General features: G+C 36.6%; 1 protein-coding gene across 4 annotated transcripts in view; it reads left to right on the top strand.

Annotated features, from left to right (window-relative positions):
* The first annotated feature begins 234 nt into the window (after positions 1 to 234).
* Positions 235 to 18,277, top strand: part of LOC131160618 (ultraviolet-B receptor UVR8) — a 49,073-nt gene continuing 31,030 nt past the window's right edge. For 2 of the 4 annotated variants that reach the window (XM_058116460.1, XM_058116459.1), the window contains exons 1-3: positions 235 to 687; positions 3,304 to 3,490; positions 4,878 to 5,024. In XM_058116460.1, the coding sequence (XP_057972443.1) occupies positions 594 to 687; positions 3,304 to 3,490; positions 4,878 to 5,024 (428 nt within the window). In that variant the 5' untranslated portion in view covers positions 235 to 593. The remainder of the gene's footprint in view (positions 688 to 3,303; positions 3,491 to 4,877; positions 5,025 to 18,277) is intronic. The other 2 variants (XM_058116462.1, XM_058116461.1) reach the window with 2 other exon arrangements.

Genomic DNA, 18,277 nt, shown 5'->3' with positions numbered 1-18,277 from the left:
TGTACTTATACCACAAATCTTTTTTCAACATACATCATCTTAAGCAGTGCGAGCATCTTAAGTAGTGTGAGCTCGTGATAACATAGGTGTGACAAAAGTTAGTGGGAGCAAGAATGAACCTATTGGGTGAAAAACACTTGAGTTCGTGTCATCACGGGCCCCATGACGCAAATATGGAAGTGTAAAACCATCACCGGTATAGTTTCTAAGAGGTGTTATTGTGTATTTTAGGATGAGCCACAGCGTATCATTTTTCCCGCCGACTGTATAGTGTTCCGACCGCAGTGAATATTTTCTCCCGCCAAGTTGGTTCAGCGGAAGTCACACGGAGGGCTGGTGTGAACGGGGAGGGTCCTCTAGCAGTCAATGCCGTCGTTCCCGCACTACGACCCAACAGTCACTCTCTCTCTCTCTCTCTCTCAGTCTCTCTCTCCTATGGACTCTGGAAGGATGCACATGCCACATATCTATCGCTATAAATTCTTCTGCTGCCTCCAATTACCACATTCTGGAGAAGCAGAAGATTCGCCGGTGGATTCTGGAATATCCAACTGAGAGATTCGCAACAGCGGAAGAAAAAGACGAAGAGGCGCATGGAGGGAGAAGGAACGGAAGCTGAAGTTACCGGACCTATTCGTTATATTCTTCTCATCTCCGCCGGCGCTAGTCACTCCGTCGCTCTTCTCTGTAAGCTCCTCTTTCTCCGTATCTGCCCATTTCTCGTTTTTTTTTAAGCAGCTGAAGTTTTGATAATGGTGATTAAGAGGTTTCGCCTTTCGAGCTAGAGCGTTGCTTTGCTTCTTCGAAGTGCAAAAAAAAAAATAAAAAAATAAAAAAAATGTATGCAACAATTTCCAAGTTTCATAAGGCTAAGGGCAAAATGTAGCAGAGGAAAGGGAAATTGAGACGTGTTAGTTTGGATTTTCTTTCTCGGGAACATAATATGGGAGTTTGGCTTTATTTTGTTGAGCTATTTAATTGTCTGGACGCCAAGTGACAAGAAAACATGAATTTGGGACAAATTTTGGATTTCATCTTCTATACTATCTGTTCTTATAAATTAGGCATCAACCACACACAATGCCATATTTCATCATTTAATTTTTTATATGATTATTTAATTCTTAATTATTTTATTCCATTTTTTCCTTATTTAATTACATTTTTTTTTGTCTCTAATATTCACTCTTACCTTACTATCAAATATTGTAAATTGATGCCTTGACAGACAAAATATAGTCAACTAACGATAAATTTTTTTTGATTGAAATTTAGATTTTGTCTAGGAATATTTCAGGATGTTACTAGATAGACATCTAGAGTTTACTAATGAGTTAATTAGGAGCCAGTTATGAAATATTTCTGTGGTAATTATGGGTAGTTATGAGCTAATTGGGACATACTTATAAAATTGTGAAAAACAATTTTTGTTTCTATTCTTAATTTTTCATAGAGTTACAAAAAATAAACACCTTCTTTTCCAGTTTTTCAACACCTGAATATGGAAGTCAGAAAACATCTTTTTATCAATTGTCAAGTTTTATCTGACTGTTGAAAAATTGGAAAAAAGTGTCATTTTTGTAATTTTTTGAAAAAATAAGAATGGAAAATGAAACTTGTTTCCACAACTACATAGACCCTGAGGGCACGTTTAGTTGTGGACAACATTTTTGATTTTTGATGTTTTAGTTTTCCAAAGAATTATAGAAATTTCAACTTATTTTTTACTTTTCCAACATTCATGCTAAAAAGGTAGAAAATAAGAGTTTGTTTACTTGTAGAGAATATTTTTCATTGTTTATTTATAGATTTTATGATAATTACAAAAAAACAACTTATTTTTCAGTTTTCCAAAAATTTGTAAGGTAGTGTTTGAGATTATGGATTTTGCGGTTTGAATTTAGATTTGTGTGGAATTAGAAGAAACTCAATGCATAATCCACACAAATCAAAAGTCCAAGATTTGTATTCCATGCTCCCGTATGCAAAATAAGAAGTAAAAATTTCAGAAAATAATTTAAAAATATTTTCTAACTGTTCTATATAAATTTAGAAAAATTGGAAAAAAAGATGGAAGTTTTGTAATTATTTAAAAAATTTAAAATAGAAAATAAAAATATTTTTTTCAAGCAAATAGTGCTTATTATTGTTCATTTCTTCTACAAAAATGCTGTAAAACTGAAAAATTAGCTAACTTTTTAATTTGCCATTCTTTGGAAAACTAATATTTAAATATGGGTATTTTAAGAAACAAAACTGGACAACCAATTGGGGAATCACCTTTATACATGTATATATGAGTTCTGCGTATAGTTTACCTTACTTGTTCTGTGAGTATATTGCTGCATGCATTTGTCATTTGTCTTTTTCCCCCACCTTTCCTTGAATTTTAATGCATTAACTTGCTGATTTTAGTTTGAAAACTGGTATTTCTAACAAAAAAAAGAAAAAAAGAAAAAAACTGAATATGAAGAAAAATCTTTATCAATTGAAAATGATGAATTTTAAAAACGTTATAGGTACATCTTTTATTCTTATGTTGTTCAGACCTCAACATGCACTCCTTTTTTATTTTGGAAAAATTTATTTGGGAAGCCAAAATTCCTTTTGAATTTGAGCTTTTTTTTGATACATTATTTTGAATTGGATAAATACCAATGATTGTTTGCAGAGGAGACTTAATAAAGCTTTGTTACCCACTGTGTGCGTTCTATACGTCTATGTAGAATTGTGAGACCAGTTTACTTTTCTGCATTGTCCTTATACTTGGAGGCTGTTGAATCTCCTTTTTAGCATCGGAGGGGAGTGTTGGGTATGTTCGTTGACTGGAGGAGGAGTTTTCCTTGTGTTTTTGGGGTTTTGGGCAGTGCAATGACTGCGAGTTTTTGTGTGATTGTGCTTTAGTTGCTATTGTGTTGCCCATTTTGGTTAGAGTTTTGGCTAGAGACTCAAGAATATTTGAGGATACTATTTGTCCTCTTAACTTACCTTGGACTTCGGTGGTGGCAGTTTTGCCTGAGTTCCTTCGACTCATATCTAGAGTGATTGGCGAGCTTTCACTTATTGAGTCTTGCTGAGGTTTTTTGAGTGGATTTCACTCTTCTGTCTTGTGTAACCTTTCACTTTTCTTAATAAAAGCTTTTTTTTCTTATGAAAAAAAATTATCAAGCATTTTAACTGTAGAATTATCAAATTTTATCTTTAAAAAAAGTCAACTTTGAGCCTTGGATTGATGGTGATACTGGCACCGACTGCCAACAGTAATTACTAAAATTGGACTTTTATGCCATCAATGTTTTGCAGCTGGAAATGTTGTTTGCTCATGGGGACGAGGAGAGGATGGGCAATTAGGGCATGGAGACGCAGAAGATCGGCTCTCTCCCACACAATTGAGTGCATTGGATGAACAGGAAATAGTATCAATCACATGTGGAGCTGATCATACAATTGCATATTCTGATTCACACTTGCAAGTGTTTAGTTGGGGATGGTACATTCTTTTCTTCAAAAGAAAATTTTTTCGAATTCATTGTAAACTGGTGGACATGAAGAATGCAATATTTTCCCTACCTTAGTGCACAATTCATCAATTTAAAAACTGTACATGATTTTCTTGAAATGCATTGTTTGATTGTATTATGTTTTGATAATATGACAGTATATGTGTGGCCTTTGGGGTTCTTTCCTTCACAATTCATATCTAAAACTATTTTTGAGAAGATATATTGGTAAGAAAAAATAAAAAAGGAAACGGTTCATCATGTGATGTTAACTAACAAAATGGTAAAAATATTATATAACATCATTAAGTTTGAAAAAAAAAATTTTGTAAGAAAATAAAAGATAAAACATGTTGCATAAGTTCAATTTTGTACATGTCACTTGTATTTAGTAAATTTAGATTATATTAAATGTAATGCGATGGTAAAGCTTTTAATTCCAAGTTTCAAAATTGAAATTTCATGCTTGTAAAGTTCCTCTTTCACTCATAAGGAGAAGATATATATATTTTTTTAAAATTTAAAATTTAATTTTTTAACAATAAATAATTTTATTTTTTTAACTCAAGATGGAGGTAAAGGAAAATTGCAATATTATTAACTGCAAGCAAATAATTCTCTGCATGCCTGTAAATTTTAATAAATATAACAAGGTGTTCCTCCCATAAAGAGAAGTTTTATTTTTTATTTTTTTATTTAATTAAAGGTGAGTTAAAGGAAAATTTCAATATTATTAACTACAAGCAGTCAACAGCAGAATGTCTTTTATTTTTTATTTTTTTCTTTTTTCATTTATTGAAGTTTACACGATTAATTTACCTAACAAACTTCCAAAGAGCCAAAGGGTGTTCATGTCTTAAATACCATATGTATTATATTGTGCTATAATCTCATCAAGATGTGATACATATATGTGTGTGTGTGTGTATAGATATGAAGATCTGCAATATCATATCATGAACCATAAGATACTGTCAGTTGTGGATTTGATTTAAGTTCCTTCCAAATTTATTGATTGATGGCTTACATTGACTATTGAGCTCATAGCTGCATGTGAATCATCATTTATTAATATCTTGTTTCAAACTGTAGAAGTAGGTTTATTTTAGAAGTCACTAATGTATATATATTAATCTATATTTCATGAGTAACCAGTAGGTACATTGCTACTGTGTAGACCGTTACATGGAATGAACCCAAGCCAATTAACTACTGCACTGCATTATAATATGCCTTTTAACCTTTATTTCATGTTATCAAACTTTGAGCAGTTAATATGCTTTTCTTGTTGAGGTCATGAACGTGGTTGAATGTTTTCATTGTCAGATTAATTCTTTTGTAGCTTGTAAGCATTTTGTGCTCTTACTGATGTTCCAGGGGTGATTTTGGGAGGTTGGGCCATGGCAATTCAAGTGATTTGTTTACACCACAACCAGTTAAAGCATTATATGGCTTGAGGATAAAGCAAATTGCTTGTGGGGACAGCCACTGTTTGGCAGTTACCATAGAAGGAGATGTGCAAAGGTTGGTAGTTTTATTACATTTAATCTTTTCCTATGATTGGATTGATCATGGGTGTTATTGATGACTAAACTATAACAGGGTGTTATTCTCTACTAAAGTACAAACTTCTATGTGTAGTTGATTGTTTCCACGTCCGGCAAACTCAATTTCGTATTTTACATTCCTTTTGAGGGATAAAGGAAAGAATTGTTGGTCAATCTTTGTTGGTGTATGAAAAATAGTTACTTGAATTTTGCTTGTTAAGCGACAGTTTTGAATCTGGGAATTATCTCCTTTAAGCTAGAAAATGCATCCTTAAAAGTTCTCTTTTCCCAGGAATTTTGGTGCATGCTAAACCTTACCCCCCAAGGCTCCCACACATTGTTAACTGTAAGCTAGAAAGTTTGACTACTAAGTTTTTCCTACTCATCCTTGATTAATTGAAGATACAAACCTGTGCTAACTATTTGAATGGCGGTATTTTTGGAGGGATTCCTTGTCTTTCCTTTTGTTTGGTTTTATTTATTCCCACTCTTCAATAAATTTATTTATCAAAAATTTTGGAAGGGCAAGTAACGGTATGGTCGATACATGTTTTGCTATCTTTAATGCACATCATGCATATACTGCAGCATGGGACAATATTGAATGCTTTCTTCAACTCTATGACAAATAACAAGGGCTGCCATCCAAACAGAGGCCTTGATATTGGAGGCACCTATGTAGGTTTAAAAAAAAAAAAGCAAAATTCTTGAGTGTTATTCTTAATTGAAGATGCTAGTGAATGATTGATGCAAGTGTAAGGTCTGCAAGTTTCAAGCTACATTTGAGAATTGGGTATGTTGCAGAAAAGAAAACATCAAGTACTAGTTCCAGTATACATACTAGCAGGAGGCATCTTGTTGGAATTGGTGTGATCCCAAGAGGGGGGGGGGGTGTGAATTGGACATTTAAAACTTTTTCACTAATTTAAACAATTACGCTGATTCACCACATCTCATATCCCATTCGAAATAAAACATGTATGTAAAGTAAGTGAGCAATGTGTGCATACATACACGTGTGTTGCATATCTCATTTAAATTAATTTTGTGTGCATGCAAGATTGTTATAACAAAACATGAACAAGCATACACATACTGAAATTAAAGTGCGGAAAGTAAATGAGATAGGGAGAAAGAGATACATGATATTTGTTATCAAGATTTGGCCAAACCAGCCTACGTCCCTGCCTTGGGCATACCCCTCAAGGATTATACTGTCTCTGCTCATTTAAACGGGCGGAGCAGAAGCCGTTACAACCTCTCCTTACGGGACAAGGTAAACCCTAGCTCAAATTCTAGGTTGAGCCCAACTGGTCTCCTTTACGGGGCGGAGACTCCCCAGTTCAATTTTTGGGCTGAACCGAACCGATCTCACTTACGGGGTTGAGACTCCCCAGTTCAATTAATGGGATGAACCCAACTGATACATAAAAAATATTTTTGTACATAAAAATGCTTCTGAAACATACAAGAAGGAAATGTACATGTTTAAGCTCTAAATACATGCACTCTAATATGATATGCAATAATGTTCAGTAGAGTAAGGGTGCTATCAAATAATTTTGTACAAATAAAATGTATAAAAAAATGAGTATTATTGTTCTCCTAAAATATTTTTGCGAATAGAAAATATTTGGAGAATCTAGGGATTTAAACTCAATAAAATATTTATGCTGCAAATAATTTCTCCTAAAAATATTTATCAAGGAAATAACCAGGAGAAACCAAAACTATACTCTCAAAAAGGATTTTCAAAAATAAATAATAAGTGAGAGTAAGCATGTAAAAATAAATGCCCAAAAATAAATATACTCTCTTCAAGAGTAATTTTGAAATGAAAGAGTGGAAGAGAGTTGGAGAGTTTTGCTTAAAAAATTTTGCTCCAAAGAAGAGATTTTAGTAATAAAAATTGGTTTGGGGGAACTTTGATTAATAAAGGTTTAGAGAGAATTTAGAGTTAATCAAAGTTGCTAATTAAAAAAGTTGCTAATGAAACTAAATGAAAGGTATTTATAATTTTTACGAAAAATATGATCGTTGGGGACCTATTGGGAATTTTGGAAATGTTTTGATTGAGTTTTAATCTTAATTACCTTGGTAAAAAATTGGCAACCCTAGAGGTTCGGTCGCCCGGTCCTTAGGGACGGTCACCCGAACAGAGACAAAGAGAAAAGGTACTTTTTCAAGTTCGGGTGCCCGAGGAAAGGTTCGGGTGACTGAGCCAAGGCGATTTTCCAAACGCTCGAGGTTCGGTCGCCCGGTTCACAGTTTGGTCTACCGAACTTCACATTTCGGTCGCCCGGGGTATTTTTGAACTAAAAGTTCAGGTGCGCGGGGACAGTGAAAAAAGTGACTGTAGAAGTTTGGTTGCCTGGTGATGTTTAGTTCAAAAATAGGACGGTCGCCCGAGCCTTAGTCAACGAATTGACCTCCAGCTAGTTTGGTCACCCGAACTATTTTATCTTTCTAAGTTCGGTCGCCCGAAGCCCGATTTTTGTCCTTAAATCATTTAAACCTTTTGTATGATTTTGGCTTTTATGAAAATGTTTGCCTTCCAAAATTTTAGGTCTCCTAAGGTCAATCTCTGGCCAACTGAGTTAACCCAAAAAATTCGACGTCGGTCGACCGAAGATGATCCCTAAGGTCACTCTACAGTCCTGTGGTTCCCTATGGTCAATCTATGGTCTTGTCTGAGTAAATAACCATATCATGCAGATACATGCATTATTACAGACCAAATAATAAAAATAAATGCAATTACAAAAGAAATATTGAGTCTTTTTCTTCTCCTTTGCTCTTTGACATCATGTAATACGCCAGATTTAAGCTTTAAGTCCTGTCTTGGCTTCCATGATCTCTTGATCTTATGTGTAACTTGAATTATACCTGTTCAACACTTAAACATACACATAAGAGACACTTGTGTTTGTTAGCATTAAAACAGAGTTGGACTCAAAAAGCCAACAACCTTGGTTTCAAACTTTTGTCGTGACCAGTGGAGTAAATTGTGGGGGCAAGAACACGTTGGTAAGACTGGTTCACTGCAACCGGGGTTTACTTGTTAGAGCTGCTGAAACATGCTCTGCATGCATGGGCAAGGCTGTAACTGCATATATCTGACCCTCCCTAAACCTCATGTTGAGTGGAGCTTTTTAGAGATGTCAATCTCGTACATACGTTTGGTTTGCTCCATTCAATGCTGAAATGTTGTCTTTTTTATGGAAAGAAGTGATGGCATGGTAGCATGGAATTTGGTTGCAAGGTGGGTACAGGTGTATATTTAGAGAGAGGAGAAAGAAACTTGGGGTACAGGGTGTGGCTAAATCTATTGTAATAGAATATATACAGGAGACAGAAATACTCGTACGATAATACCCCTTGAATTATGATGGGGGACCATGTATGGGTAAATTTAATCAATCATATTTTACACAAAGATTTAGAAATTAAGCATTTAGTGTTGTTTAGGAGATCTGGATATCCTAGGAATTTTAGTTTAGGGTTGTTTTGAATATTTGTGCTGCTTTGGTTATTTTATAATTTTTAATTTGGCTCTATTAGTTAGGGTTATTTATTATAAATACTGCATTTGTGTAATGGAATAGTCAGTTATGCAGTTGAATTGAAAATTTAGTTTCTCACATCTCCCTCTCCTCATGATTGGTTCTCTCTCTCTCATCTACCTCCTCCCGTTTCCTTCTCTTCTTCGTCGTTACCCAATTGAACCCATATGTACCATACCCAAATAATTGTACCCAGCAGTCCAAGAGGAGATCATTGATCAGGGGAGAAATTTTGACCAAGCTTGAGAGATTTTTGTACGCACCGTACCTCCAAAATTTGAAGATACTTTTCAATGACTTGAACTTATGACCTTCAGCTTAGAATGTAACATCCTTGCCACTGTGTTAAAGCTCGTCCTCGTGTGCTAATAATAATAATACTAATGGTTTATGGCACTTATCTATGTAAAGGATAAGAGAGGTTGAAATTTTTATAAATTTAAAAGAAAATTTCTTTGGTATAGACTAATAAAAATATGCAAGGCACAAGGAGAATGTAATTTTTTTTAGTCCATTAGAAAGTCATCAACGGGGTTCCAACTTGGTACAAGAAAAGAAATTGGAAGATATAAAAAAGTATTATATTAGTTGTATTATCCAAAAAATCAAGAATTGTGAAAGTGTCCAGCATGTGCAGTCCACTAAACTAACTAGTGTGAGTTTGTGAGCCATCTATCATTGAGGGTTGTGAGAGAAGTAACTGTTCCTTTGAAAGCTCTTGTGTTTCTTTCTCTCCATACAACCCAAAAAATGGCGATTGGGATCAAGGATGCCTTTTTTCCTTTTATTGTTTGTAAGAATATCCTTGCGGGCTCAGATCTCCTTTTTGATAGTCTCAGCTGTAGCCCATGGTAGCCAGGTTACACAGATTTCTGGTCCAGGGGGAGTGAAGCAAAATGTGGTCCACAGATTCAGCAGCATCTTTGCTTAAAATGCATCTGTTAGAAAAGTTATACCACTTTTCTGGAGGTTATTAATAGTGAGAATCTTCCCCAAAGTTGCCTCCCAAGCCCCAAAAAAAGGGCAACTTTGGTTGGCATTGGAGTTTTCCAAATTGCCTCCCATGGAACGTTGATCCTGGCCTCAGCAGGGTTGTCCAGCTTCTTATAGAGGAACTTGTGGGGAGCGTGGTTGAACAGTATCTGTATACGTGAATAGTAACATATACGTAAATAGTAACAAATTCAGATTTATTTGATACCACTTATTTTATACCCGATTCAAGATCGAATTGATATAGAGAAAGGCAATGAAGAACAAGCCATACAAATACAAGACCGAAAATTTTACGTGGAAAACTCTCCAATTTGGAGAGAAAAACCACGGAGCAGTTAGAAGCAATTCACTAATTCAAATGAGGAGAATACAACAATACAAAAGAACACTCAAATTCTCTCTCCACACTCGAATACAAAGTTGGTTAACAAGCCTTCAAAATACAAGGAATTGTAAGTTTTTGGGGATGATTGAAATGAGATGGGATGAACCTATTTATAATCAAAATGCAAGTACTGTAGAAGTACTGGTCGCAACTGTAGTAGTACCATGCGGTATTGTAGTAACAACAACTGTCACCCCTTTTTAACCAAATTTACACCATCTACCACCTTCTTCAATCTTCTCTTCTCTTCTCTTTTCCCTTATTATTCTTTTTTCGTGGGGCTCACAAATTGGTGGTGGACTCTACTTACCTCACAAATCTCCCCCTCACTACCAATTTGGGGATGTTTCTAATCTTTAGGATTTCCTTTCAAAAATTCTAAATTTTTTGTTTCTCCCCCTCAAGCATCTCACTGCTCTTCATTCTTTTTTAGACATTTACAATATTGGCTAAGTTCAAGCAATGGTTGAACTTTGTTCCATTTACTACCTTGGTCAACATATCGGCGGGATTCTCCTTCGTGTCTATTTTTTGGAATCGAAACTGTCCATTATTCATCATATCACGAAGAAAGTTATATCTAACATCAATGTGCTTAGTTCTAATATGATAGACCCGATTCTTTGCTAAATGGTTAGCACTTTGATTATCACAATACACCATTTTTTCTTGGTGAATTCCCAATTTTGCAATCATACCATGAATCCAAATGGCTTCTTTTATATCATCTCAAGCTGCCATATATTCTGCTTCTGAAGTAGATGATGCAACTGTGGGTTGCAAAGTAGACGTCCAGCTGACTGGCCCCTTTGCCAAAGTAAACAAATATCCTATAGTAGATCTTCTATTATCCAAGTCACCTGCATATTTGAATCTACATATCCCACAAGAAAGTTATCTAAGCTACTAAGATCTTTTTCAAATTTCAAACCAATATTCATGGTACCTTTAAGATACCTCAAAACCCACTTAGCTGCTTCCCAATGCTTTTTACCTAGATTATGCATATATCCACTAATTACACCAGCAACTTGAGAAATATCAAGTCTAGTACATACCATCAAATACATGAGACTTCCCACCAAACTAGCATACGGTATTCGTTGCATATATATATATTTTATCAGTGTTTGGAGACAGTTTTGCACCGAGTTTAAAATGGAGAGCTCGAGGAGTACTTATTGCTTTTGTATTTTCTTTCATGCCAAATTGTTGTGGTACCTTCTTCAAATATTGCTTCTAGGTTAGGCACACAACACTCTTTTCCTTGTCACGAGTGATTTCCATTCCAAGAATTTTCTTGACTTCATCGAGATTTTTCGTCTCAAATTTCATCTTCAATTCTTCGATCGCCTTTGTACTTTTGGCTGCAATCAACATGTCATCAACATACAAGAGCAAATATATGAAAGAACCATTAGTCAATTTCCGAAGATAAACACAATGATCATATTGGCTTCTTATGTAGCCATGGCCTTTCATAAATTGATCAAACTTCTTGTACCATTGCCTTAGAGATTGTTTCAAACCATACAAAGATCTTTTCAACTTGCACCCAGTCTTCTTTGCCTTTTGTCTTGAAGCCATTTGGTTGCATCATATAAATTTGTTCTTCAAGATCTACATGTAAGAAAGCCGTCTTCCCATCAAGTTGAACCAAATTCAAATCGAATTGAGCTACCATGGATAGCAAAATTCGAATAGAGGGATGCTTCACTACTCGAGAGAAAACTTCATTATAATAAATTCCCTCCTTTTGAGCATACCCTTTTGCCACCAACCAAGCTTTGAATATGACTTTCTCTATCTTACTTGGATCTTCCTTCTTGACAAAGACCCATTTGCAACCAATTGCTTTCTTTCCTTTGGGCAACTTTACAAGCTCCCACATATCATTCTTCTGAAGAGATTGCATTTCTTCCAGTGGCCTTTGTTGTGACTGAATACGCATTCATCTTTAGCAAGGGATCTTCTTCCATTCGAAGAAACTACTCTCGATTTGGAGCGAGAGTTGTTTCTTTTGGATGTTTTGCAGCTTTTGGACCTCCCCCGTACCACCATAGCTTCCAATGCATTATTTTCAACTTCTCTATCCTTTTAATAGACTTCATGATTCATCAATGCAGCTGAGACATCCTCAAAAGAAAGAGTATCTTTCCCATACATTATGGTGGTTACAAAATGCTCATACGGATCAAGCAAGGAGTTTTGCAAAATAATAGCTTTATCTTCATTTTAACTTCTTCATCTAAATTTAACAAATCAGCCAGCAGTTTGTTCATAACATTCAAATGATCGATCATAGATGTACTTTCCTTGTATTTGAATTGAAAGAGCTTCTTTTTTAAATGCAGCCTATTTTGGATGCTCTTCGTCATGTATTTATCTTCCAGCTTCATGCCATAGCGTCTTGGCTATGTTTTCTCTCATGACGGCGTACTTGACATATTTGCGAGGAACAACCGGATCGTCTCGCAAGCAGTTCGATTCAGTTAATTCTAGTCTACGTCCTTCATGTCATTGGGTTTATCTTCCAACATTATGTCTAGTCCTTGTTGATTAAGGACATCCATAATTTCACATTGCCACATTCCAAAGCTATTACTTCAAATTTTTTGACTTCAAACTTTGTGTTTGAAACTGCAATGGTTGTAGCTTTGGAACTACTTGTACTTCTGTCTTCGCTTGCCATCTTTCTCTAAATCAAGTATATGACTTTGATACCAATTGTTGGCACTGGAGGAGTCTATGGGTAGGCTTGATACATATGGGTGAGCACCAACTTGACCCAAAAGTTTAAGCCTATTGGGTGTTGGGTCCAACCATGTATATAAGCACCCATCATCCACTTAATTTTTCCAATGTGGGACAAACTCACAAGTGGAATTCTCAACAGAACTAACCATGAAGTAGCCACTTTTGTTAAGCTTTCACTTAGGCACATTGGGGTTGGTCCAGTGGGGGACATTACTGTATAAACAGCGACAGAAGTCAGCAAAAGATTCAAGCTCCCACTCAGAGACATTTTTCATAAAGGGAATGTTCCAAGCTGTTCCATTAATGGAGTGATTGGCATGCATATACACCAAAGCATCTTTGTTTCAAATTAAATTGAAAATGGCAGGAATTGGGTACTAAGTAGGGAGTCGCTGCACCAAGTGTCATGTGAAAAAAATATATTTTACCATTCCCAATATCGAATTGGATGTTATTTAAGTGCAGAAATCCTCCTAACCTTTTTCGATCCATTTCTAGACACATATCCATAGGACTGTGGAAGCTCTTTGGATGTCACCATTGTGATCAAGTTTGTACTTTAAAGCAACAACCTTTCTCCGGAAAAGCTCTCTCTCACTTATGAATCTCTAGAGCCCTTTGCCAAGGAGGGTCTTCTTTGAAAAGCATGAGAGATTTGAGACCCAATCCACATCTTTCAATGGGTTGCTGAACAACTCCCCATGTAACTAAGCAGAATTTAAAAACTCTTCACCTGTATTTTCCCAAAGAAATCTATTTTTTGAATATCTTCCGTTCTTTTGGCCATGGAGCGAGGGGTGGGGAAGAGGGACAAAAAGAGGCTGATAACCTCCGTTACAATGATGAGAAGCAAAGGAGATAGAGAGTCTCCTTGCTGCGAACCCCTAAAAGAATGGCAAATGCCCGAAGGGCGGCCATTAACGAAAACCGAGGATGGTGTCATGATACATTTTTCAATCCATTTGCACCATAAGTTTTCAAAGCCCATTTTATTAAGGAAGTAGAGAAAAAACTCCCATAAAATAAATGATCAAAGGCATTTTACAATCAAGTTGCAAAAAAATCTCTTTTTGGCTCTGGAATGGCTATCCACAATTTCTAAAAGCAATGAGGGCAACGCCCATGATTTGCTTCCCTCCAACAAAGGCATGCTGTCCAATGATTTCCAGGATTGAATTTTTCATTCTTGAAGCGCGAACCTTGGATAAAAGATTATAATCACTTCCGACCAAGTGTATAGGATGATAATCTTTGATATTTAACAGTCTCTATCTACGTAGGGATCGAAGCATCAATGGTAGAATTCAAGCTGCCACAAATCCACCTGAAGAATGAAACTCATAAAAAACCATGATAATATCAGATTTAAGGATGCCAGTTGGATTGGAAAAGCCATGGTATGATCGTCTAGGCCTGGAGCTTTATTTCCATTACAATCTTTCAAGGCAGAAAGACTTGGGGTGCTAGATTTAGTGTTTTTGGACAGAACTTTATGATGTTTGAGAACATCTGTTCCAATCTGCAATTTGCTGGGGTGTTAACATTTTTTGGTCTTGTTGCTTGGGCTTTGCTAATTTTTTTTTTTTTTTAATATATGAGAACTAATATTTGTTTCAAATCTATTTTGCTTTTTGTTTCTTTCCCCCTCTTTTTAAGGTCTTATCCCAATATATCTGTACTTTGTGCTCTTAAAGCTCTGAGTCTATTTCCCATGTGTCATGTGTGGAATGGATTGTTTGGCTTGCTTAGAGAATCAGGTTTGCCTGGAATTGGTGGAAGACTTCCTATTTATTTCCTCTGGAGGTTTGGAAGGAGTAACTATGCAAGTAGATTGTGGGAATGTGCAGTTTTTTCTGTTTTCGTGGGGGCTATTGTTAGAACAAAATGCTTGTAGCTTCACTGTTGAGGAGATGTTGATAACATAGCTTTGGGATAGGATCAGATATGTGGCTTCTTTTTGGGCTTATGCTGCTGGATGTTTTAAAGGAATGGGTATTTTGGATTTCCAATGTGATTGGCAGGCTTTGATATTTCGATTTTTTTTCTTTTATTATTTATCTATTTTTTATTATTATTAGGAAGACTTCTTATTGTCTACTTTGTGCACGTCCTTCTTATTCTATAAAACCTCTTATTTTCTTATATTAAAAGAGCATCAACTTGTCACCTGATTCTGCCAAGGTTATTGTGTTATTGATTGTCTGATGCTCTACTTAGTAAGTGCGCTAATGGTCCATAAATTGTTTTAAATTTGTAAAAGGAAAAAGAGGAAAGGGCGTGAAAATTTATCTTGCAATCATTAGAACCATATAGTAGTAAGAAATATTGGGGCTTTAGAGTTTTTTGTATATGAGAATACAGGAAAAAAAGAAAACCACACCCACACATATTTGGTTAGTAATTTTGACATAACTGTTTTTTTAGGATTTTATCATGAAAACACCCCTTTTTTAGACTATAAAATGATGTTTTCTGAATACAATCTACAAATTCCTGACCCTTTCTTATCCCATTTCACCACCCACCACACACCGTTGACAACCACTGGCAGCCGCTGCTACCTCTCGCCACTGCCCGCCAGCAGTCTCTTCTGCTTGCCACTGCTGCATACCACCATCCATCGCCACCAACCCCACCGCTACATCGCCACCAACCACTGCCACCTTTGCCAACTGCCACTAACAACGACCACCCTCTGCTGCCAACCACTGTTCGCCTTTGCTCAACACACATGGCCATCGTTACCACCATCCTACCCTGCAACTGTCACCACCCATTGCTGCCACCAACTGTGATGCAGATCTGCAATTCTGCAATCTTTATTTAATTCTGTTTATATCAAGTGTTTTTATTTATGGGTGCTTGGGATATTTGATATTTCTGTAATTTCGAAATCTTGGGGTTCGTTTGGGTCAAATTAGCTTTGGGAGTCTTGCTGCAAAATTCAGGGGGCAATTTTGTGATGGGAATTATATTTTGGTAGGGCTTTAGAAGATAAGTTGTTATTAGAGGCAGTTGTGTGCATAATGGGAGTTGGCTTCTCTTGGAAGCCTTGGGGTTGGTATAAGTAGGGGCCTTTAGCCACTTGTTGAGGAGGTTTTTTGGCCTTTGCCTTTGAGAAGATTGCTTTGTAGATCTCAGCTTTGGGCCAACTAGGTTTTGAAGATTTAGAGGCTTGGGTTTTTGAGGATTCAACCTTGTGGTGCCTACTGGCCCCTCCATTAGCCATTGCTACTGTTTGAAACAGTGCCAAAACAGAGTAATCTCTTTATTATTTTGAGGATCCAAAAATTATTTGAATAAAAAAAGGTTGCTGAAACACTATTCTAAAATCTCAGTATTTTTATAATTTTTCTTCTATTCCTACATGCATTTGCATCAAGTTGGTACCAGAGCATGTTCAATTTTGTGTGTTCATGGCCGCAAGGGGTGGAAGAGGAAATAAGGGTCGTGGAGGCAGATATGTAAGAGCTGTAGGAGCAAGCTAGACAACTTACTCAGCTTGTTACACAAGTTATGGGTAATCAAGGCTGAAATGATGGCAATAGTGAATATGATTCTGATAGAGGTGCCGGAAATGAAATCAATGAGCAATCTGAGGCTGAAATTGATGGCTCTATTGATAATTCGAATTCTGAAAATGAAATGTCTACACGACAAAATGAAGGGATCCAAGATAGGAAGATCGCATTGTACGTGCTCTACAAAATTCCAAAGAGTATGGTGTACAAGTACATATTTAAGAATTTGATGGTGATATGGAAGCTGAAGAATTCCTGGACTGGGTTGATAGCATTGACAGTTATCTTGAATGGAAAGACATACTAGGAGAAAAGAAAGTGGAGCTTGTGTTTGTCGAGCAAAGCTTAGGGAACCTGCTTCCACTTGGTGGAAATGTTATCAAAATGATTGTGGGAACAGGAGAAAGGGAAAATCAAAAGAGCAAATCTACCTAGGATTGAGAAAACCTTGTACCAGTGGGTTCAACACTTGAGGCAGCATGAGAAGTTGTTCAAAGAGTGTACCCAAGAGTTTGATAGGCTTTAGGTGCAGTCGCTGAAACAGATGTTCGAAGTGCTAGTCACTACGCGAATGGTCCCAAAATCACCATAGAAGACCAAGTCAACTTGCAACGGTCTTATAAGTTATAAGGTGACTGATGCCTATCAACTTGCACTAGAAGTTGAGTGACAACTCGCCTGCAACATGCCTAAGAAGCTTGGAACTGATTACAGCAGTGGCGCATCAACTAGTAGGGTGGGTGGCAGCACTAGAGGTGGTGGATAGCAGCCTCTACACGTGCTAACCAAGCAACCAGCAACAATAGTGGTAAAGCAGCCCAAATAAACCAGGGGAAAACAGTGGTGAAATGCTACAGATGCTTTGAGTTTGAGCACAAGTCCAATGAGTGTCCAAAGAGGGCAGAAAGAAGAGTTGACAATATGTAGCATTTGGAGGTCATTACTTTCCTCACCAGCCAGAAGCCACAATTGACTATGTAACAATATCTTTCGAACTAGATGTACAGTGGAAATCTTTGCAACTTGATAATGATAGTGGGGGGAATGAGAATCTGGTTTCTCAAGGATGGTAGACAAGCTGGGATTGAAAATTAGAAGACATCCACAACCATATCAGATTCTGCAGTTCAACAAAAGAAATAAGGTACTCGTCTCTTCAATAGGCCTTTTAATTGTGATGTGGCTCCCATGGATGCATTATGCATGCCATATTCTTCTTGGGCAGCCTTGGCAATCTAACAGAGGCGCAATCCATGATGGTATCAAGAATATTCATTCACTTTTTGTGAAAGATGGTGAGAAAAAGAAACTTGCGCTGAAGCTGATGAAAGGGGATTACATTGAGAAAATGGTTGCTCACTTGCTTTCTTGAGTAAGAGGGATTTTTCTAAAGAAACTAAGGAAAGTGAGCTGGTTTATGTCCTTCTTTAAAAGGGTGGCTGCAGTTGGAGTTCCCAAATGATGTCAAGGAGATTCTTGATGAGTTGAAAGATATGATGCTAGATGAGTTACCCAATGAGCTTCCTCCTATGAGGGGTATAAAACATCAAATGGATCTTTTACTAGGTGCTACATCGCCTAATTTGCCTCGCTATTGAATGAGACCAAAGGAGCATTTTCAAAAGCAGGTTGGGGAATTTCTTAGAAAGGGATTTATTCAAGATAGCTCAAGTCCTTGTGCCATACAGCCCATACCAGATTTACTTGCTCCTAAGAAGGATGGAACTTGGAGAAGCAAAATTAAAACTTGTATGGTATTCCTGACATTCTAGCTGTACCTCAAGCTTATTACAAATTGACTTGAAGAGTGGTTATCACCCAATGAGAATTAGGCCTGTAGATCACCTTTAGAACCAAGGAGGGGCTCTATGAGTGGTTGGTCTTGCCCTTTGGGTTGTCTGATACACCTAGTACCTTCATTAGATTTTTGAATCAAGTGCTAAGACCTTTCATTGGGAAGTTCGTTGTTGTTTACTTTGATTATATTTTGGTGTATAGCACAGTGTCA

The sequence above is a fragment of the Malania oleifera genome, chromosome 7 (genome assembly GCF_029873635.1).
Source record: "Malania oleifera isolate guangnan ecotype guangnan chromosome 7, ASM2987363v1, whole genome shotgun sequence".
NCBI lineage: Eukaryota > Viridiplantae > Streptophyta > Magnoliopsida > Santalales > Ximeniaceae > Malania > Malania oleifera.
Note: the sequence above shows the minus strand (reverse complement) of the source record. Positions and strands in the feature narration are given on the sequence as shown.